Source organism: Gadus macrocephalus, chromosome 16 (assembly GCF_031168955.1).
Source record: "Gadus macrocephalus chromosome 16, ASM3116895v1".
NCBI lineage: Eukaryota > Metazoa > Chordata > Actinopteri > Gadiformes > Gadidae > Gadus > Gadus macrocephalus.
Window position 1 is genome coordinate 28,487,146 of NC_082397.1, and position 23,444 is coordinate 28,510,589.

A 23,444-nucleotide genomic window follows, 5' to 3' on the forward strand; every position below is an offset into this window, starting at 1 on the left:
CCGGGCAATAAACAGTTTGATATGCCCGGCTCGTGGACGGCTTACCGGCTCGCGGTAACCTTCCGCGAGCCGGGAAGTCTGCCTTTTTCTTATTCGTATTGCATGCTTATTAAATGTATACTCTGTTTAAGTTCATCTCCCTCGAAAAGTAGTTCCCTTTAGAACTACGGTGAATAACGTTAGCTCAGCTGTAGGTAACTCGTTTCTATAGCAACCACACAAGGCTGGATCTGATCACTAGTTTAATAACGTAGTTGCTACATTCGTATCAAGTCAGCTTTAATGACGATCGATCAAACATGCACTCCTTGGTTTATTTTTACTATGGACCATGTTGGAAATGTATGTGATAGAAAACGATGCAAGCGGCGTATTGATCTACTGTGCTCAGTCAGCAGCAAGTAGAACCGACAAGTCAGCGGCCAATATGCCGGATTAATGCACCCCTCCCAGCCAATCAGAATCGAGCATTCTTAAATGAAGTAGAATAAATAGCACTATGTACTGTATTCACATGCAAATCGGCATATTGGAGGGGCCGATGAAAAGTTACAAGGTCAAGACTTGTGTGCTGTATGCATCTTTCAAGAAGTATGGAAGACGCCTCGGAGTGTTTTGATACTATTTGCTATAACTAATCTATGCCTTAAGAAAACATGAGCTACATTATAGTTTTTTCAGGGAGAGCAAGTTGAAATAAGAAATAAAATTAGACCGTAGGCTATATCATATCAAGGTAATAATGCAACTTCTAGGTAACTGTCAGGTAGTTCAATGCATGAAAGAGTTATCAACTCATTCACTGTTGACATGCAACAACACATACTAATAATAATATGCATTCCAAACTTAAAAAAACAAAAGTTTTTATATTACTCCATTATTTATATCATTTGGAAATTAGCATACTCATCCTACTTCTCACTGGCTGTAATATAACATTGAGTGGTTTTCTTGATTATGTATATATTTGACTAGGGTATTATTTATTTTATAACATTTATATTGTGTTTTGGCAGTACGGAAGAGGGCGCTTCAGGAACAGCTGGAGGAGAAAAAGGACATGGGTCTTTGGAATGCTCCAAATCAAACGGTCTGACAGGCGTCCTATTCTTCGCCTCGTGCAGAGACGAAATAAGGAGACCCTTGTTCCTATCATCAAAAAGCATGTGAAGCGCAACAGTCTCGTCGTAAGTGATGAGTGGAGAGCGTATGCCGGTCTCGCCACAGAGGGCTACAGGCATGTCAGGGTGAACCACAGCCAACATTATGTTGACCCTCAGACAGGACTCCATACCCAGAACCTCGAGAGCGTGGCAGAATGCGGGGGAATCGGTCGGAGAAGGCCTTGAAAGAGCAGCTCTGCTTTATTGAGTGGACCTACTGGTTAGCGAGGGAAAATTCAGAAGGTGTCCTTGGCAGGCTTGTCAAGGACATAAGGCGTTCCTATCAGACATAGGAAGCAGAGCTTGGCATTGATCAAAATAGGCTGAAATGGACAGAGGAGAAAGGGGAGAGTGTTTTAATTTATTTTTAAAAGAAAAGTTTTTGTTGTATTTGTTCAAACGGCTTATAGTATTCTTGGTTCTTTTGACTCTTTGAACTCTTCCTTTGTAAAAAAAAGTTCTGTTAAAGTTTATTTATTTTTTTAAATAATAAAGTTGCTTTCTTCTCTGATATGCTGCTTAGATGTTGTTTATTTCACTTTACGGTCATCCAGTGCAAAACTTGTCTCTATTTTGTACTGTTACTAGTTTGTAGAGTGTCTACTGTTCTCAACTGTTTTCACTTTAATTTGACAGTCCTAAGACCTCTCTACTAATGCTTAGTTGAACATCGACTGATAGTTTGTTGAGAATCAACTAGGGGCGTAACGATTCATGCGATGCATCGATGAATCGATTGTCAGTCCTACCGATTCAACTAAATCGATCTGCTAAAATAAATAAATAGAATGAATCGCTTTGGCTTCACCAATAATCAAGATAGATGCTTTAAATCGTTTATGATTAATGTTTTAAGACTTAGTTTACACGTTTATTTTGTGAAGTGCAGCTCGGTAATCCGTAACTCTGTCATCAGCTAGTCAGCTTGCAAGGAAGTCCCACGAGAGTTTTTTTTCTCCCTCACCCTCTACTGGTGCATTTCAAACATAGCAGAGAGCGGCAGCGAGATTGTTAATGCACCAGCAAACTTGAAATCCAAAGTGTGGAAGCATTTTGGCTTCGCAAAGAATAATGGTAAAATTGACAAGGGGTGTGTGACGGGGCGCATAGCTTCCGTCAATGTTGCCTGTGTGTGTTTGTCTTGTTTGACTATGTATTCCGTTACCTTCCTACTGTTTTAAAATCATTTATCAACCATGTCATTTATCATGCGCGCTACGGCAGTTTAATACAATCTTGCAAGAACCATCATTACAACGTTCTGTTTAATACCATTTACCATTAACGTCACCTGTTCTGTTGCAATAACCATTCAAACAAGTATGTCGTTGTCAAATTCCAGGTTTGTTTATTTAGTTTAAAAGTTACATGTTAACACAGCGTAAATGTTCGTCTTATCAGCGTCTCTCTAGACTTTAGCTGTGTTCGAAATCGTTCCCTATCATGGATGTAGTGCACTAAATAGGGTGCACGCCATTTTGTAGGGTGTTCGAATTCTCAGTGGTCCACTAAATAGGGCACTATATAGTGGACTTAAAATAGGGTACATACGATGTTCCCTACATGTTACTCCCGTATACCCAACCCGGTCTCACGAAAAGTCGTGACACTGTCACGTTATTTAATCTATTGAAACGTGTTCAGGATCACGTATTTTCAAAATTTTCGTGTTTTAAAGCACAAATTTCAAACCCATGTATTTCAATTGGAAGTATTTGTCGTGTCACCAGCACGACTTACAAACTAAGGTTCTGTGCAGGAGCGTTCTCCCTAATGTCCCTTAAGGAGCTCCGTACAGTACATTTATTGTTCAAAATTGTGAACAATATGACAGCTTTAGGCCACCCGTTTCTACTTTCACCTTTGATTCTGAGAAATTGTGACAATTCACGGATATAGGCTATTAAATGCAGGTGCGCTGCTCAGGCAAACCGCAAAAGAAAAAAGGGTAGCTGCTTAATCTTAATCTGAATTGTATGTCTTGATGTTTTGATCTAGCCATAGATCTATTGTCTTGTTTTTGGCTATGTGAATGGAAGTCCGCGTCGATGCCTCGCAAGTCCAGTGTCGCGAGCGGACGTGACATCTAGAAGTCATACCGTATAATAATGGGTTATCATTAATATTGATGCGTAGGGGTTGATTATAACTCTTGTTTATTGTTTATACCACAGTCTGGGGGAATACTCGTATTCTGATTGGCTGCAGGGTGTGTATTATCTCCTGATATAGGCTACAGACACCTGCTAAGTAGTTCCAGTCAGTGTTTAGATTCTCTGCCCGAGCGTTTTTACTTTTATTTGATCATTATCATAAATTAGCCTAATCTGAGGAGAAATCTATGCCATAAACAGAAATATTATGGGTCTTTATTACACGGGTCTTCTCAATGCCGTGGAACGCTCCGTTCACTTGCATGGGTCCGGGGATATCTCGGGATTGGTTTCTTTATTAATCGAATGGGAAATGCAATAGGTCTATTTTAGGACCGAATCACCGTTGAACTTGTTTCTAATAACATTTCTAGCGAGAAATATACTTTTTACTTGCATAATCTTTAGTCAGTGATTACGTCTGATCTTTAGTTTTATAGTTATTAGGAAGATTTTATCGGCTCGCTCGCATGTTTCAATGACGTCAGGTTGCTAAGGACGCTGCTTTCGCTAAACTAGCACACACACACACACACACACACACACACACACACACACACACACACACACACACACACACACACACACACACACACACACACACACACACACACACACACACACACACACACACAATGCATTTCGCTGCAGATATTCCCTCAATTATTATTACTTTCAAAACGTTGGCCAAGGTGGAATATCCTTTTTATTTGGGCTGCTTCTAGGACATTTTGGGTGGATTTTGAACGGTATGTGGGCGGGACGTTTTTTGCAGGACCTGGCAACCCTGCGCTGTTGCCCGGGGTGCTGAAATGCTCCGGAACAGATCTGGATCCACTATGGCCAAAAGACTTGTATGCCCTCCCCCCCCCCCCTTAAATAAATTCTATGGCAGAATAAAGAATAAATTCATGCATTAACATTCAACTTGAACATGTGTTTTTACAGTATAGCGTGGTGGAGGGCTGACGTATGTTGCCCAACCCGGAAGTGAGCGTCGCCCTGGTTTCCCTTGACAAAAAGCCAACGGGTTTTTCCATTGGATTTTGGATTATTGCAGAAAAATTAGCATCTTTGAAGCACCTCCTCAAAAACTGAAAATAAATAAATAAATAAAAAGATCTGTGCTCCAAAGAACGAAATGTAAACCAATGCATTCTGAATAATAATAATAATAATAATAATAATAATACATTTAATTTAGAGGCGCCTTTCAAGACACCCAAGGTCACTTTACAGAGCATATAGTCATCATTCAAAACTATGTAAAACAGACTAGGAATAAAAGAAAAACAGAGGTTAAACATGAATAATAATAATAATTAATAACACTCAAAGACGCCTACAGTGAAGGGGGGACCTCACTAACCACCACCAATGAGTAGCACCCACTTGGGTGATGAATGGGAGTGTTTCTCCGATTTTTCCATGCTACACAGAACGAAATGTAAACCCATGCAAATAAAGACTTCATGTTCATAATCATTTAAATATCATTAATCTCCTGAGTGTGTCGAGTGGTATTCTATTTTTTTCAACGGGGCTGCATCCAGTCACTTGACCGTCATGGTTGCTATGGTGGTTGCTATCGACCGCCCCCTCTAATCCTTACATGGTTCTAAAAACCACGCGGCAAAGGAGCTGCCGTCCATTGTGTTGTTTTTGTCGTAAACTAGGGTCAGATGGTTAAAAAATAGACAGATATTTCAAGGTATCCTTAAAAGGCAGCTTGGATGTTTTTATTTTGTGCAGTTTAGACTTCTTCTATAACCTATTTTTGAAAGCAAAACACCAAGCTCATTGATTTAACGAGGCAGGGTTATTTGAAACAATTTATTGAATAAATATTTATAAGAGGTCATTCCTTCTCCTGAGTTTGCTTCCTATTTATGTCTAGTGTACACCCCTACTGTCAACAAGCATCACCCCCCCCCCCCCCAATTATACTACAATGATCAATTAGGAGGCCGAAGCCCTAAAGGAAGTGATGCAATGGGTGACTGAGTCGACAACATTTAAGTAAGCCTTGGGGTCTCTTATATATCAAAGGGGGTCTCAAAGGACGCATATACGCTTCAACCTGTGGCTTACAGGAAATGACTCAGCAAGTGCTCCATCTTGTTGCACCCACCCAGCGGCTCGCTTGCAAGATTTTGGCCTGAAGTTCTTCCCAGACCTACACCGTAGCCATCCAACCTGCATATCGGAGAATCAGGCCTCTCTTTAATAATGACAAAAAGTTATGAGAGGAATACACATGAACTTTTGTTGTCTCATAAGCGGCGTGGTGTCGGCTGCTTTTGACCTTTTGACCCCAGACTTCTGAGGGAATAGCTGAATCAATTCATTAGTCAATCAGAAGTATGTAAATATCTTCCCGGTGTCGTAAGAGGGCGACCAAGGTGTCCTTCAACATCTACGCTTCCAGGCGATTGCAATGGTGCCACACATGAGCATATTCGAACATGTTTAATGGTAGTAATTAGCTGTCGAAATTGGAGGCCTTAATCAATAATGAGCAGCTATTGATTTACTTTCCGATAGAAATTTGTGACAAATTACATATTATTTAGCATCTACACGTTGAGCTGAGTCCAATGACACCAAGCATGACACTCTAGCAAATGTATTTTACATGGTACATATGGTCTAGGACATGATCTCGGTGTGGCAAGAGGGCAAGCTTGATCTCATTGGACTCAGCTTAACGCGTAGATGCTAAATAACATGTAATTTGTCAAGAATCTCCATCGGGAAGCAAATCTATAGCTGGTCATTATTGATAAAGGCCCCCAAAATTGACAGCTAATTACTACCCCGAAACATATTCAAATATGATCATGTGTGGCACTGTTGCAATCGCCTCGAAACGTAGATGTCAAAGGACACCTTGTTTGCCCCCTTACGCCTCCGGGAAGATATTTTCATACTTCTAATGGATTGATTCATATTTTAAGGTTCTCGGAGTGAGACTTTAGGCGGCTGCAGCAGAAGTGTTGAGACGAAAGATGATATCAAGACATTTATAGAATATTCCGATTCATATTATGATTCTTCGTCATAACTATCCGACCAAACATCCTTCACATTCACTGAGCGAAGATTATGAAAGTCCAGGCCCCCACTTCCTGCACTCGGGTTCCGACTGGGCCAAGTTTCGGGCAGGAAGGGCCCTCCGGGTCCGACCGGGCCAAGTTTCGGTGCGGGGGTCCCAGTTAGGCCCTAGAATAAGGTATTCAAATTTCAGGGCGGTACGACCTTCCTATCTCAAAAACTGTTTTTCCACCACATTCTGGACCATTAGGTCTTGCAGGCAACACTTCTGAGGGGCTTTGTCCAAATGACAGTCCATTTGGGAAAACTTTTTTTCTCTAAGGGCTACAATTCCAAATCTCGGATATGTCGTTCTCTGGGCCCCGGGAAATGTGTGTAAACATTTCAGTATCCCTAGCTATCTCGAAAAGGCCGGAAAAGGGGCGTGACCTCCATCAGTACAGTAAATGTACATAAGACAGAGGTTAGTTTCTAGTCCCCATTTTTTGTGGGATGGATGTGTACATTTGTGGCTTAAGGTGCGTAGACACAGCTGGCCTGTGGCCACGTTTTTGAAGTCTGGGGTCAAAAGGTCAAAAGGAGCCGGCACCACGCCGCTTATGAGGTAACAAAAAGTTCATGTGTATTTCTCTCATAACCTTTTGTCACTATTAAAGAGAGGCCTGATTCTAAGATATGCATGTTGGATGGCTAGGGTGTAGGTCTGGGAAGAACTTCAGGCCAAAATCATACAAGCGAGCCGCTGGGTGCAGGTGCAACGAGATGGAGGGGGGCCTGGACTTTCATAATCTTCGCTCGGTGAATGTGAAGGATGTTTGGTCGGATAGTTATGACGAAGAATCATAATGTGAATCGGAATATTCTATAAATGTCTTGATATCATCTTTCGTCTCAACACTTCTGCTGCAGCCGCCTAAAGTCTCATTCCGAGAACCTTAAAATATGAATCAATCCATTAGAAGTATGAAAATATCTTCCCGGAGGCGTAAGGGGGCAAACAAGGTGTCCTTTGACATCTACGTTTCGAGGCGATTGCAACAGTGCCAAACATGATCATATTTGAATATGTTTCGGGGTAGTAATTAGCTGTCGATTTTGGGGGCCTTTATCAATAATGACCAGCTATAGATTTGCTTCCCGATGGAGATTCTTGACAAATTACATGTTATTTAGCATCTACACGTTAAGCTGAGTCCAATGAGATCAAGCTTGCCCTCTTGCCACACCGAGATCATGTCCTAGACCATATGTACCATGTAAAATACATTTGCTATAGTGTTTCATGCTTGGTGTCATTGGACTCAGCTCAACGTGTAGATGCTAAATAATATGTCATTTGTCACAAATTTCTATCGGAAAGTAAATCAATAGCTGCTCATTATTGATTAAGGCCTCCAATTTCGACAGCTAATTACTACCATTAAACATGTTCGAATATGCTCATGTGTGGCACCATTGCAATCGCCTGGAAGCGTAGATGTTGAAGGACACCTTGTTCGTCCTCTTACGACACCGGGAAGATATTTACATACTTCTGATTGACTAATGAATTGATGCATATTCCCTCAGAAGTCTGGGGTCAAAAGGTCAAAAGCAGCCGGCACCACGCCGCTTATGAGACAACAAAAGTTCATGTGTATTCCTCTCATAACTTTTTGTCATTATTAAAGAGAGGCCTGATTCTCCGATATGCAGGTTGGATGGCTACGGTGTAGGTCTGGGAAGAACTTCAGGCCAAAATCTTGCAAGCGAGCCGCTGGGTGGGTGCAACAAGATGGAGCACTTGCTGAGTCATTTCCTGTAAGCCACAGGTTGAAGCGTATATGCGTCCTTTGAGACCCCCTTTGATATATAAGAGACCCCAAGGCTTACTTATATGTTGTCGACTCAGTCACCTATTGCATCACTTCCTTTAGGGCTTCGGCCTGCTAATTGATCATTGTAGTATAATTGAATGCCCTCTTTCATATATATGATACCTCCACCACCGGGACGTGGCAGCAATTCTCCAAATCCATATGGGGAGGGGGGGGGGGGGGATGCTTGTTGGCAGTAGGGGTGTACACTAGACATAAATAGGAAGCAAACTCAGGAGAAGGAATGACCTCTCATAAATATTTATTCAATAAATTGTTTCAAATAACCCTGCCTCGTTAAATCAATGAGCTTGGTGTTTTGCTTTCAAAAATAGGTTATAGAAGAAGTCTAAACTGCACAAAATAAAAACATCCAAGCTGCCTTTTAAGGATACCTTGGAATATCTGTCTATTTTTTAACCATCTGACCCTAGTTTACGACAAAAACAACACAATGGACGGCAGCTCCTTTGCCGCGTGGTTTTTAGAACCATGTAAGGATTAGAGGGGGCGGTCGATAGCAACCACCATAGCAACCATGACGGTCAAGTGACTGGATGCAGCCCCGTTGAAAAAAATAGAATACCACTCGACACACTCAGGAGATTAATGATATTTAAATGATTATGAACATGAAGTCTTTATTTGCATGGGTTTACATTTCGTTCTGTGTAGCATGGAAAAATCGGAGAAACACTCCCATTCATCACCCAAGTGGGTGCTACTCATTGGTGGTGGTTAGTGAGGTCCCCCCTTCACTGTAGGCGTCTTTGAGTGTTATTAATTATTATTATTCTTCATGTTTAACCTCTGTTTTTCTTTTATTCCTAGTCTGTTTTACATAGTTTTGAATGATGACTATATGCTTTGTAAAGTGACCTTGGGTGTCTTGAAAGGCGCCTCTAAATTAAATGTATTATTATTATTATTATTATTATTATTCAGAATGCATTGGTTTACATTTCATTCTTTGGAGCACAGATCTTTTTATTTATTTATTTATTTTCAGTTTTTGAGGAGGTGCTTCAAAGATGCTAATTTTTCTGCAATAATCCAAAATCCAATGGAAAAACCCGTTGGCTTTTTGTCAAGGGAAACCAGGGCGACGCTCACTTCCGGGTTGGGCAACATACGTCAGCCCTCCACCACGCTATACTGTAAAAACACATGTTCAAGTTGAATGTTAATGCATGAATTTATTCTTTATTCTGCCATAGAATTTATTTAAGGGGGGGTGGGGGGGCATACAAGTCTTTTGGCCATAGTGGATCCAGATCTGTTCCGGAGCATTTCAGCACCCCGGGCAACAGCGCAGGGTTGCCAGGTCCTGCAAAAAACGTCCCGCCCACATACCGTTCAAAATCCACCCAAAATGTCCAAGAAGCAGCCCAAATAAAAAGGATATTCCACCTTGGCCAACGTTTTGAAAGTAATAATAATTGAGGGAATATCTGCAGCGAAATGCATTGTGTGTGTGTGTGTGTGTGTGTGTGTGTGTGTGTGTGTGTGTGTGTGTGTGTGTGTGTGTGTGTGTGTGTGTGTGGTGTGTGTGTGTGTGTGTGCGCGTGTGTGTGTGTGTGTGTGTGTGTGTGTGTGCTAGTTTAGCGAAAGCAGCGTCCTTAGCAACCTGACGTCATTGAAACATGCGAGCGAGCCGATAAAATCTTCCTAATAACTATAAAACTAAAGATCAGACGTAATCACTGACTAAAGATTATGCAAGTAAAAAGTATATTTCTCGCTAGAAATGTTATTAGAAACAAGTTCAACGGTGATTCGGTCCTAAAATAGACCTATTGCATTTCCCATTCGATTAATAAAGAAACCAATCCCGAGATATCCCCGGACCCATGCAAGTGAACGGAGCGTTCCACGGCATTGAGAAGACCCGTGTAATAAAGACCCATAATATTTCTGTTTATGGCATAGATTTCTCCTCAGATTAGGCTAATTTATGATAATGATCAAATAAAAGTAAAAACGCTCGGGCAGAGAATCTAAACACTGACTGGAACTACTTAGCAGGTGTCTGTAGCCTATATCAGGAGATAATACACACCCTGCAGCCAATCAGAATACGAGTATTCCCCCAGACTGTGGTATAAACAATAAACAAGAGTTATAATCAACCCCTACGCATCAATATTAATGATAACCCATTATTATACGGTATGACTTCTAGATGTCACGTCCGCTCGCGACACTGGACTTGCGAGGCATCGACGCGGACTTCCATTCACATAGCCAAAAACAAGACAATAGATCTATGGCTAGATCAAAACATCAAGACATACAATTCAGATTAAGATTAAGCAGCTACCCTTTTTTCTTTTGCGCTTTGCCTGAGCAGCGCACCTGCATTTAATAGCCTATATCCGTGAATTGTCACAATTTCTCAGAATCAAAGGTGAAAGTAGAAACGGGTGGCCTAAAGCTGTCATATTGTTCACAATTTTTAACAATAAATGTACTGTACGGAGCTCCTTAAGGGACACTAGGGAGAACGCTCCCGCACAGAACCTTAGTTTGGAAGTCGTGCTGGTGACACGACAAATACTTCCAATTGAAATACATGGGTTTGAAATTTGTGCTTTAAAACACGAAAATTTTGAAAATACGTGATCCTGAACACGTTTCAATAGATTAAATAACGTGACAGTGTCACGACTTTTCGTGAGACCGGGTTGGTATACCACAATGCAATGCGGTTATATTTTTCCAGGGGAGAAGAAGAAGCTGAATAACCGCGAAAATGAATACATTTAATGATGGAGTCTCCGGCTTGTGTTAAGAAATGTCATCAATTTATTTGGGATTTAACATAGAATATTTAACATTGAAAATGAATTAAAAAATGTAACAAGGAAATGTAACATTCAACATCAATACAACCTCCAGCCCGGTTTGTTTAGATGATGTCGGCGCATCACGTCACACAAATATCAGGCGCATTTACTGACGCAAATGACGTTTAGAAATGTTCAGCGTAGTGTCCGAATTCTCGTTCCCTATTCCCTATATAGTGCACTATATCATGTACACTATATAGGACATAAGGCGTATAGGGAACGAGTGTATAGGGAACGATTTCGAACACAGCTTTTGTATTAGGGAATGTGTGCCGCGTCAACGGGGTTTAAATTAACGTCATAACTTCCGGGTAAACCGGAAGTGACCCCGAGTTTTTGTAATTATGTTTATTGCAGTTTTTGTATATTTTGGCTATGCCAAAATCTAGCAATAATATAAAGGTCCAGTATGCTTAAGTTCGAATTGATGTTTTTGTGACTCTCAAGCCCATTCAGTTTGCTTAGTGAAAAGTATTTTTCTTTTTGTTGATTTTCGTTTTATTGCCTTATGGGCCTTAAATTGGGAAAATAAAAGATCCCATCTTTTTCCAAACTTCTCGTCGGCTCCTGAGTGATTTTCCACCTAGTTCAAGACGCTCCAACACATCTACCCATGACAGGGTGTCACATTATTGCATGTTTATTTCACTGAGAATTTTGGTTCAAAGTTACTGAATCGAATCGTGGTTTACAGAATCGAATCGAATCGAATCGTTCCAAAAAAAAAAAATTGTCCTTGAATCGAATCGCCAACTACTGAATCGTTAATCGAATCGAATCGTCTGAAGCCATAGATTCACACCCCTAATAATATGATATTATTTAGATATGGAGCTCCAGGACTCCCGTGGGTTCTACAATATTTACAGTACACGGCTAAAGGCTGTTTGCGCCTCGCCATTGCGATACATCCACTGTAAACAGAGCTCATGGTACCGTGGCTGCAAGCTGCTCAGGGCCACACCCCACCCTCCTCCTTGACCCGCCTCTCTCCTCCTCATTTGCATTAAAGCTGCATACACCGAAATGGCGCAATTGGCGAAAGCTCAATATGCGACTGGCTTGTAGTGGCTGTAATTCTGCACCAAGGCTGAATATCGGGAACGTCTTCAAATACTGTGTTTGGGGCCTACTAATATCTATATTAAAGCATCCAAAAAGTAGCATGCCATGGGACCTTTAACGCTTGCATTTTATTGGTCACACTTGATTACGTTACTGTTGTGGTGACAAATCAAGTACATGTACTAACATTCCGTTGTCGGGCGGACTTGACAGGAGAGGGCAGAGGCAGGGGGGAAAGAAATAAACAAAACGGGCAGAGCGAGGGGCACCAAGGCCACAGTGGCCGATGGGCATACGATTTTCAGAAGGGCATCAAGGCCAAAGTGCGGGGCAACGACGGCCATGGCCGTCGTGAAATTCCAACCCTGCCCCTGACACATGGGTCAGGGTCCTGCTGACATGGGTCAGGGTCTGGCTAGTGAAGTGTGGATAGTGTGTTTGCCTGTTTACCCGGATGATCGCTGGTAAGGGTTGTATGATGTCATCGACATGCAACCAAAATGATGAAAAACGAAGCTTAACTCTGGGTCTGGTTCATTATTTGATATTCATAGTATTTCAATCCTAGAAACCCGATGTGGAAATAGATAATGGTTCTTGTTTTAAATTTAAAAAATCACTACTAAATATCACAGATGTCAAAAATTGCTGCTTTTAACAATTATCAAGTATAATTCTTTGATTCAAACTGCTATCTACAGCAATGGGTATGTTAACATAATTCATCAAATAAATATTGAGAGGATAGAAATAGGAAAATAAAGTGAATCATTAAAGAGCCAGTGTCCCAAAAATACAAAAATCAATTGCTTTAAACGTGGTGATATTATTGTGAACATTGCATTTTATACCTGAGTACCTGTTAGTGTACACATCACAACACTGCAAACTAGCACGTTCTAGCGACTTTTCAGAAAACCAATAGCGACTTCTTTTTTTGTTAACACTGGTTAAGCTTCTCGGACACCAATAGTATAAGGCCATGTTGTGAGTGGATGTGTGGAACTCTACCTAAGCAGCTGTTTATTTTAATGTCTGCGTCCTAGTGAGGATTAAATATTGGACACTTATAGTACAACACCTACCACCTAAATACAACATCTCTTATTTTAACCCTCATACACTACAATGGCTCTAAGAAATATCACAAAGTTGCTGTGTGTTTTAATTCCAACTGAAACATTCGGTTTACTTGCTCTTTAAATACTCTCCTACTAGATATACCACCAGTTTTAGCATGTTAGCTTTTACCAAGCTATACACTTGCAGTATTAGCATGTTAGCTTAATTCAGGCTATAAACCAACAGTAGTATCATGTAGCATCAGGTTATCCTTTAATTAGGCTGTCAACTAACAGTATAAGCATGTTCTCTTTGTTGCAGCAGTGGTAATGGCTAGAGTACATATTCAACTAAACATACAGTTATAGAAGACAACTAACTGATAATGTGGATACTATAAATTGTGTGTTATCCATTGACAATCTTCTGGGAGATGGCACCTGGCAGCGTGTAGAGGATCAGGGCAAGGAAGAGGGCAGTGATGAGGAGGATGAGGGCGGCGATGATGTACTTCTTGTAGTTCCGCCAGATGAGGTGGAAGAAGCACTTGAAGGGATTCACAAACCACGAGAAAGATGTGTCTGGACGGCTTGACACACACACACACGCACACGCACACACACACACACACACACACACACACACACACACACACACACACACACACACACACACACACACGCACACACACGCGATCACATGGTGGTGAGTACAAGTCATGTCCTGGATGTTCCCCTAAAGCCAGATCGAAATTACCATATGAAAAATAAAATGGCACACTTAGTGTCGTAAATAATTATGACAATAACATACATTTGCATTTTTGTATGAATGGTTGTCAGGTTGGGGAAAGTGTAGTGCAGAAGTAAATGAACTAGAAGTAGTTTGGTCTCTGCACCCTCAGTCTCAGTCTCTACAGTCAAATACTGTAAAAATACTCAAAATACCAGAGCTTGGATACTCAAAATAGTAGAGTCTAGTCCAGGTGGGTCTAGTCCAGGTGGGTCTAGTCCAGGTGAGTCTTGTCCAGGAAAGTCTAGTCCAGGTGTAGGTACGGCCACACTGAACGCGTTACGAGCGTTAGAGGCATAGAAAATCTTTTTGCATTTTCTATGCATTAGGGAACCATTTTTGCATAGGGAACCATTGGTTTAGGCGCGTAGATGCGTTACACGCGCTAAAGCAGCATGTTGGCCGCGTTAAACGCGTTTTACGCACCTAAATAACGCGGCCAACGCACCAAAACGCACAGAGTTCCAAAAAATTTACTTTTTACGCTCCTACGCGTGACGCTTAATAGCCAAACAGCGTTGAGCTTGACCCGATGTCACTGGCAGAGAGACGGAGCCGAGGACGCACAGAAGCAGAAAGAACATAGACGACCAAGTCATCGTTTCAGTGTGTGCTGAAACGATGAGGAGGTGGTGAAACTCTACCAGCTGTGAGCGCCTACAGAGGATGTCATGCACTAGAGTTTAGATTGTCTGCCCGAGCCCGAGCCCGAGCCGACCCGCAGGCCGGGTCGGGCCGTAAATAATAGTAGTAACAAATGTGTAACAAATGTGTACAAAGTTATTACATGTATTAAAAGAAATGTCGGGTTGAAATCGGGCTCGGGCTCATGATTAGAGTTAATGTGTCGGGCCAGGCGGGACTCGGACAGAACGTGCACGGGCCGGATCGGGCTTGATTTTCTGGGCCCAATCTAAGCTCTATCATGCACCCAAACACTGCAGCGTTTGGGTTTCCTACTCTCCTCGAACTCCCACAACAAATACAGCGCAGCGATGGTGGTGATCTCAGCCATGTTTGTGGAGCAAAAGAAAAGAAGCGGAGGAAAATACGTTTTGGGCGGGCTCATCTAGCTGTGTAGGCGCGTTAGGCGCGCTGAACCATTTTTTTGACACACAATGATCAAGCGTCAGGTTAGGCAATGTCTTACTTTGGTTTATCCAGAGGTTCTGGTTCCTTGCGGGCTCGACCAATCGGGTGATTCTCTGCCTCCTCTGATGTCACCAGGTGAAACTCCGCCTCCACCTTACCCTGGGGCCGCATCATGCCAATCAAACATTGCAGATGGGTCATAGATGTATGAATGAAGATCTTTGTATACATGTGTGTGTGTTTGTAGTGTATATATGTTTGAGAGTTTGTGTGGGCTAGTAGATGTGTAGTCTATAGAATATGGTACAGTGAGGTCCCCAGCCTTCTCTAAGGGCCCCAAGTGTAGTAGTGTGTGTTTTGTACGGTGAGGTCCCCAGCCTTCTCTAAGGGCCCTCACTATAATGTTTGTGTGTGTGTGTCGTACGGTGAGGTCCCCAGCCTTCTCTAAGGGCCCTCACTATAATGTTTGTGTGTGTGTGTCGTACGGTGAGGTCCCCAGCCTTCTCTAAGGGCCACCAGCCCCTGGATCTCTTCTGCTGGAAGATGGAGATGCGGTCCCCTGCCTCCTGCAGCGCCTCTTGCCTGCAGCTCTTAGACGACTTACCCCCCCTGGGGAAGGAGTGGAGGTCCAGCTCCACCGAGCCTGCCACAAACAAATACGTAGACACACATATACACTACCATTCAAAAGTTTGGGGTCACTTAGAAATGTCTTTTTTCAATGAGGATTACATAAAATTCATCAGAAGTACAGTCTAGACATTGTTAATGTGGTAAATTCATCAGAAGTACAGTCTAGACCTTGTTAATGTGGTAAATGACTAATCTAGATGGAAACGGCTGATTCTTAATGGAATAACTACATAGGTTTACAGAGGCCGATTTCCAGCAACCATCACTCCTGTGTTATAATGGTACATTGTTTACCTAATTGTGTTAAAAGGCTAATTGATGATTAGAAAACCCATGTGCAATTATGTTAGCATACCTGAAAACTGTTCAAAATAAATGGGGTCACCCAGACAATGAATGGGAATTTCATATATTTACCCCCCCCCCCCCACACACACACACACAAACACACACACACACACACACATACCTAGGAAGTCATCTGAGGACAGCCTCTCGAAGTCCCAGACCTGGAGAACCAGAACGGCCGGCAGCTTCTGTTCAGAACAGTCCAGAGAGAAGATACTGCTCCGCTTGGAGATCACCAGCACCTCCACACACACACACACACACACACACACACACACACACACACACACACACACACACACACACACACACACACACACACACACACACACACACCTCCTTAATATCATCAACAGAAAAAAAGACGGACCCGCCCCAATCAGGTGTAAGACGGCTTGCAGTGACAAAGACAGGAGCGCACTGTGGTTTGACCATATTGGTCATGAAAACAAATAGCTCATTCTGAAAGGGGTCTTTCACATTACTCTTGTTCTGAAAACTGGACATTTGACCATTTCCATGCTACGAGAATATTCAACATGTTTTTCCCTTATTACAGGACATATGTATGACACATTTTCCAATGTGTACTACATGAGCTTGAATTAAAAAGCTAAAAGTGAAATATCAAACTATTTTTTCATTTTAGATTGTAATAATTTCCTATACTTCCTATACTAGATACTGAAGTTCAAAGATTTAAATGATGCTGGAGGATGAAACAACAGCTCTCTCTCATCTGCTCGCCCTTATCTACCTCATGTTCATATCCTATCTCCTGCTGTCTGTGTCTTTCTGTTCTCTGTTGCGCAGCCGTCCCTCATCACAGCTCACTGAGAATATCCCTTGTCCTCATTTTATTGGCTGTGTATACAATAAGTTGTTACATAGTCCCTGAAATGTAAAGTATCGCTGTATCTGATATTAAAACGGCTGGGTCAGAATGTGCTGAATCAGTCTCATTCGCTGCTGAGCATATTTTCAACTGAGTGGAGTCGTACCTTCAGCTCATACAGACGCACAGAGCAGCATCCAGAGACAGAGACCTCTCTCCTTACAGAGCAGCCCTCCAGAGACAGAGACCTCTCCACACATAGAGTGGCCTTCAGAGGAGAGACCTCTCTCCTCACAGAGCAGCCCACAGAGGACATAGACCTCTTTCAACACATAGAGCAGCCTCCAGAGACAGAGACCTCTCTCCACACATAGAGCAGCCTCCAGAGGACAGAGACCTCTATCCACACACAGAGCAGCCTCCAGAAGAAAAAGACCTCTCTCCTCACAAAGCAGCCTCCAGAGGACAGAGACCTCTCTCCGCTCTCCTCTCTCTCTCCTCACCTTCTCAGCGGGGAGGTAATGGAAGGGGAACACGAAGCGCCAGTTGAAGTTTCCTTCTCCAGTCAGAGAGTTGTAGTGAACGTCTGTCTCCTGTCTGTCCTCCTCCAGACCCTTCAGCCATCTGAACACACACACACACAAATCAACACATGTCCATACAGACACAGACATGCTCACACACGCATACACATACACACACACACACACACACACACACACACACACACACACACACACACACACACACACACACACACACACACACACACACACACACACACACACACACACACACCAGAGTTTAGATTGTCTGCCTAAGCCCGACCCGACCCGCGGGCCGATATTTCCCACCTCTATCCTCGGGCCGGGTCGGGCTAGGCCTTTGATCGAGCGTTTGTTGTTTTGATCATTGCTTTATTGGCCTATTCTGAGGGGAAATCTAGGCCATGAACAGAAATATTATAGGCCTAAATACACGGGTGTTCTCAATGCAATGGAACGCTCCGTTGCATGGGTGCACTTGCATGGGTAGTAGTCCGGTAACTTGTCAACCCCAGCGTCTTCGGTTGCTAAGCAACGTCAAAGTCTTTCACAGACTATTTCTCTGCTGATCAACTCTACTAACGAATGCTGGTAACAAATAAATTGTTAAAAGACACACCATGTGATGTTATTTTCTCGTTTTGGCAAGTAGCCTTGTAATAAATGGGATAACGTATAGAACGTCGCCGGTCATTCTCAAAAATAAGCCCCTTCAGGGCGAAGCAAGACACCTCCGCTGCACGTCGGTGTCCTGTTCCCCTTACTTTTTAAGATATTCTACTTTTAAACTATTATCTTTTTTTTAACATGGGAGTCAATGGGAGGACGGCAGAGCCTGGTAGCCTACTTCAAATGTTTAAGATGTAACTAAATCAATTTTCAACTGTTTATCTTCGTTCAAACCATTTAACAAATCTACACACTTGTATCTTCAATAATATCGAAATGGAATTTCGATATCATTTAAACTTTCTTCAGAATCACAGTTTTAGTTTCAAACCGTCATATTCTACAGTTGGTCCCATTGAAGCCGTCTGCCCATTCTGACATTTAAATTATTTAAGTCATCGTAACTCGGTCTAATTTCAACCGTTTTCCCTTCATTCAAACCATTTAACAAATCTACACACTTCTATCTTCAATAATATCCAAAACGGAATTTCAGCAGATTGGGCTACTTTTGGAGGACGTTCAGGCAGTGTTGCCAGATTGGGCGGTTTTTCCCACTCTATTGAGCTACTTCTAATCTACTCTGCATTTTTAGCAATGCTTTGCGCATTTCATTCAGCTGTAACTTTATTTGTGTCCAACCATTTACTTTTTCTTGAATGGTGTGCATGTTTACATTGTTTACTCCATTTAGACTTTTGGACTTTTGTTCAAATCCCTTCACTTGATTTAAGCCATTTAACGTTTCTTTATGTCTTAAAGGTTGGGTATGGGATTTGCGAAACGCCAGCAGATTTTGAAAATACACAACTCAAATGGTCCTACCCCCTCTCCTTCAGCGCTGACTCTGACTCCACCCATTCCAAGTACATGGACGCGCAATAATGCACGAGCGAACACAGTGCGCGAGAGCGAGCCATTAGCTAGTTAGCTAGCTCCAGTAGCTACCGCAGGATAACAAGAAACAGAAGCTTGCTCTGGGTCACGAGCTTTGAGTACGTGCATGAAGACGTCACACGCGGGGGGAGGGGGAGTGCAGTACGACCGTTTGATTGACGTACTTACTGTCCAATGCCACTCGGTGGGTCTGGAAATCATTGGCTGGAGTTTTTCGAGCCCTGCCCGTTCCACAGGGTTATGATAAGGATTTCAAGTAATCTTGCAAAAATGGCCAAAAAAGAGGATTCAATACCCAACCTTTAATCTATGTGGTTTAATTAAAAAATATTTTCAACCTCACTTTCTACTACAGCACTCACCACATATTCTGCAGGAAATGCATTTTCTAGTTACAGTTAATGTGTCGGGCCGGGCTCGGACAGAACGTGCTTACAGTAGACATCTCAAAGCCAGGTCAGAGCTGCATCAGCTGGTGTGCTGCTACAACAAAGTCCAATCTATCAGTCACTCTAATGACCCACCCTTTGATGTAGATGTCGCTGGACTGCTGTCCCGTCAAGAAGTTAGTGTCCTCCAGAACCACATCCTCAGTGTTCCAGATGATGATACGCAGCTCATACCTACACACACACACACACACACACACACACACACACACACACACACACACACACACACACACACACACAAATGCCCTGTATTAAAGGCATGCTACTTTATGGATGCTTTAATATAGATATTACTTAGTGGGCCCCTAACACAATATTTGAAGACGTTCCCGAAATTCAGCCGTGGTGCAGAATTACAGCCACTACAAGCTAGTCGCATATTTAATGAGGAGAGAGGTGGGTCAAGGAGGAGGGTGGGGGTGTGGCCCTGAGTAGCTTGTGGCCACGGTACCATGCGCTCGGTTTACAGTGGATGTATCGCAACGGCGAGGCGCACACAGCCTTTGGCCATGTTCTGTAAATATTCTAGAAAACTCCTGGTGCTCCGGCGGGATTCCTGGACCGCTGCATCTAAATGATATCACATTATACATAGATGTCTACATCATATAATATATATTATCACGGACAAATCTGTGTGCGCCTCCAGACGATATTATGAATCACAAACGACTGCATCGGGTTCTCCGACCTCTCTGGTTCTTCCACTTCCACATCAATCTGAAGTAGAGTGAACCGCGCGCTGCCTGCTGCCGGTTGCCCGCTGCCGGTTGCCCGCTGCCGGCTGCCCGCTGCCGGCTGCCCACTACCGGCTGCCCGCAGGCAACAATCCCTTTCTCCTCCATGTCGCATTTCATGTAGGCCAACTTCAGACGTCAAAGAACCGACGTGTTATGCGCCATAACACCAACAGCAGAACGGTTATCCAAATAACAAAGAAGTGTACAACACTTGCGTTAGTGTGTGTAACCGCGCGCGCGCACACACACACACACACACACACACACACACACACACACACACACACACACACACACACACACCAGTGGTGTATAAAGTACTCAAAAGCCATACTTAAGTAAAAGTACAGATACCTTACTGGAAAATTACTTAAGTAAAAGTAAAAGTCACCTTTTAGAATAGTACTTAAGCAAAAGTATTAAAGTATCTGATCTTTACGGTACTTAAGTATCAAAAGTACTTTTCTGATATTAAATGTACTTAAGTACTGAAAGTAAAAGTACAAGTAACCGTTATCGAAACTCCTCCCTATAACTGCCCTCGTCCAATCATGCCTTAGCACTAACTGGCTTGATAGATACCTCGCCAGAGATGGAATAAGAATAAATAATCTTTATAGGTTATTAGCTAGCTTGACATATTATATACAAATATTACCCAGCGGTGAAAGAACCTTACTAGTTTAAAATGTTGTGCTGGTGGTATTTATTTTGAGGTCGTGAAGTTTCTAATTTTTTGATTGAGACCTGTATGATTTTGCTTCGATTATTGTTGTTTCCCCTTCGTTGTTGATCTTTTTTGAAAACATCCTTCCACTGCATATTGCAGTCCATTTTGCCATGATCTGGATGCTGTCGCGGAGTTACTCCAAAAAAAAATCACTGACACTGACAGATATCGTAGCCCGACCTATTATCCCGCAAGCGCTGGTACACGTTACTTAATATTGATTTTGGTGTCATCCAGGATCGCGGATTTTCGGAAAACTTAAGTCCCTGCCCAAAAAGGGTATTTAAATTAGCTTTGTAGCAAAAATGGCACATATACAGCGTATTGAAGTGTATAAGATAGTGTTGTAATACTGCGTGTACAAACCAGCCTGAAACAAATAGTAGAATTTTGATAGCCCTTGCCCTCGTCCTAGCCATGCATTTGTGTGTTGACAGTCGTAGGAGTTTTGATCGACGTAGCAACAGTAACTAAGCAAGGGGGCTTTGCGAACGTGCGCTGGGACAGCTGATTCGCCAAACAGGCTCGCAGTCTGTGTTCTACCACAGTCCCCGACGTTATTCTCATATCTCTCATGATTCTTTTTTTTTTTTCTAAAGATGAGTTGATTTTGTAACGAAGGTTTCAAGGGAAATGTAGCGGAGTAAAAGTATCCGTTTTCTTCGCAAAATGTAGCGAAGTAAAAGTAAAAGTACAGAGAAATATAAGTAGTAAAGTAAAGTACAAATATCCAAAAAAACGACTTAAGTACAGTAACAAAGTATTTCTACTTCGCTACTATGCAACACTGACACACACACACACACACATGGCGCTCGCATGGTCGCAGCTCAATGTCTCATTGGCGGGCCAAATCCTCTGGGTGGGCAAGGCAGAGAAAGGGGAGGTAACTTGGCCCCTTATCACAACATATGGGGCCACTTTCCAAATCAGCACGCCTGAGGTTAAATTTTTTCAAAGGCCAGCAGGATACCTAGTGCTCGTTTTACATCAAACGCAAGTTTTAGCCACTAGTGGACGATAGGCAGGCTAGAGGAACTCATATTAATGTTAGAAAACCTCATAAAGTGAGATTTTCATGCCATGGGACCTTTAAATGCTGAAGGATTTAAGAGTTCTATTTTCAGTTTAAGCGTCCGTTCTGCTTAGTGGAGCCTGGGACTCCTAGTCTCCCCCTGCATGTCGGTCACATGGTATATTTCTGTGTAATATTCACTCACTTAAAGTTTGGATATGAATGCATTTTATCTCTACGCCCCTATCCACCCTCCAGCCTTTCTATTTGGAGTCAAGGGGCTAAGATCTCCTGCGGGGAAGACCAGCTGTGGGCCGCTGACAGGGACCCAGTGAGGCCCTGCAGGCCACACAACACACAATGGGGTTTTCATTTACTCTTCAGGTAGTTTGATGTTCATTGAGCCTGTATTGAGGTCTCTGTTTGGTGCCGCGTCTCCATGGTAGATGTGGAGGTTTATGTAGCGCCGAGAGAGAATACTCCAGTCCACCCCTGGGTAGGTAAACCTGAGAGAGCCTAGTCCCCCAGTCCACCCCTGGAGAGAGCCTAGTTCTCCAGTCCAGCCCTGGAGCCCTGGCAGTATACCTGAAGAGGGCCTAGTCTTACAGCCGAACCCTGGAGAGAGACTAGTCCCCCAGTCCAGCCCTGAAGAGAGCTGAGTCCTCCAGTCGACCCCTGGAGAAGTATACCTGAGATAGCCGAGTCCTCAAGTCCACCCCTGGAGCCCTGGCAGTAGACCTGAAGAGAGCTTTGTCCTCCAGTCCACCCCTGAGAAAGCATAGTCCTCCAGTCCAGCCCTGAAGAGAGCCGAGTCCTCCAGTCGACACCTGAGAGAGCCTAGTCCTCCAGTCCACCCCTGAGAGAGCCTAGTCCTCCAGTCCACCCCTGGATTCCTGGCAGTAGACCTGAAGAGAGCTTAGTCCTTCAGTCCACCCCTGTAGAGAGGCTAGTCCTCCAGTCCACCCTGAAGCCTTCACAGAGCTGAGTACTCCAGTCCACCCTGAAGCCTTCACAGAGCTGAGTACTCCAGTCCACCCTGAAGCCCTAGCAGTAGACCCACCTCGGCCAGGTCAGACCCCATTGCCCTCAGCATTTTGAATAAAATTCCCTGTTACTATTTTCACCCCCAACCTGTCATCGGTTTTCACCACCAAGCAGACCTTGATCAAACCGATCAATGCATCTGCCAACACCGTACAGCAAACACATATTTTCTTGACACAGTCATCGTGTACAAGCCCATAACTTTTAGGATTGATGTGTATTTGAAAAGAATGAATGAATGCTAAAAAGAATGAATGAATGCGCACGCGCATGTGTAAAATAATTAATGAATGCGGACGCGCGTGTGTGCGTCCATCTGTTTAAACACACGCAAACTAAACACGTAACGCATAATACAGTCCATGGCTATGTATATTAAAGGGGGTACACATGCATACTAGGAACACAAGTCGGTAACGATAATGCATACAATACTGGTAAGAAACG

General features: G+C 43.0%; 1 protein-coding gene and 1 long non-coding RNA gene across 2 annotated transcripts in view; one reads left to right on the top strand and one right to left on the bottom strand.

Moving 5' to 3' along the window:
* Window positions 1-334: 334 nt before the first annotated feature.
* Window positions 335-21,558, top strand: LOC132474175 (uncharacterized). Its single transcript, XR_009529612.1, has 2 exons — window positions 335-414; window positions 21,269-21,558. It is a non-coding gene; the product is annotated as an uncharacterized LOC132474175 (long non-coding RNA).
* Window positions 13,277-23,444, bottom strand: part of fer1l6 (fer-1 like family member 6) — a 137,336-nt gene continuing 127,168 nt past the window's right edge. Inside the window, exons 41-46 of the mRNA XM_060074699.1 lie at window positions 19,541-19,639; window positions 17,409-17,529; window positions 16,192-16,312; window positions 15,575-15,732; window positions 15,148-15,248; window positions 13,277-13,794 (exon numbers count right to left, since the gene is read on the bottom strand). Coding sequence (XP_059930682.1) covers window positions 13,614-13,794; window positions 15,148-15,248; window positions 15,575-15,732; window positions 16,192-16,312; window positions 17,409-17,529; window positions 19,541-19,639 — 781 coding nt within the window. The 3' untranslated portion in view covers window positions 13,277-13,613. The remainder of the gene's footprint in view (window positions 13,795-15,147; window positions 15,249-15,574; window positions 15,733-16,191; window positions 16,313-17,408; window positions 17,530-19,540; window positions 19,640-23,444) is intronic.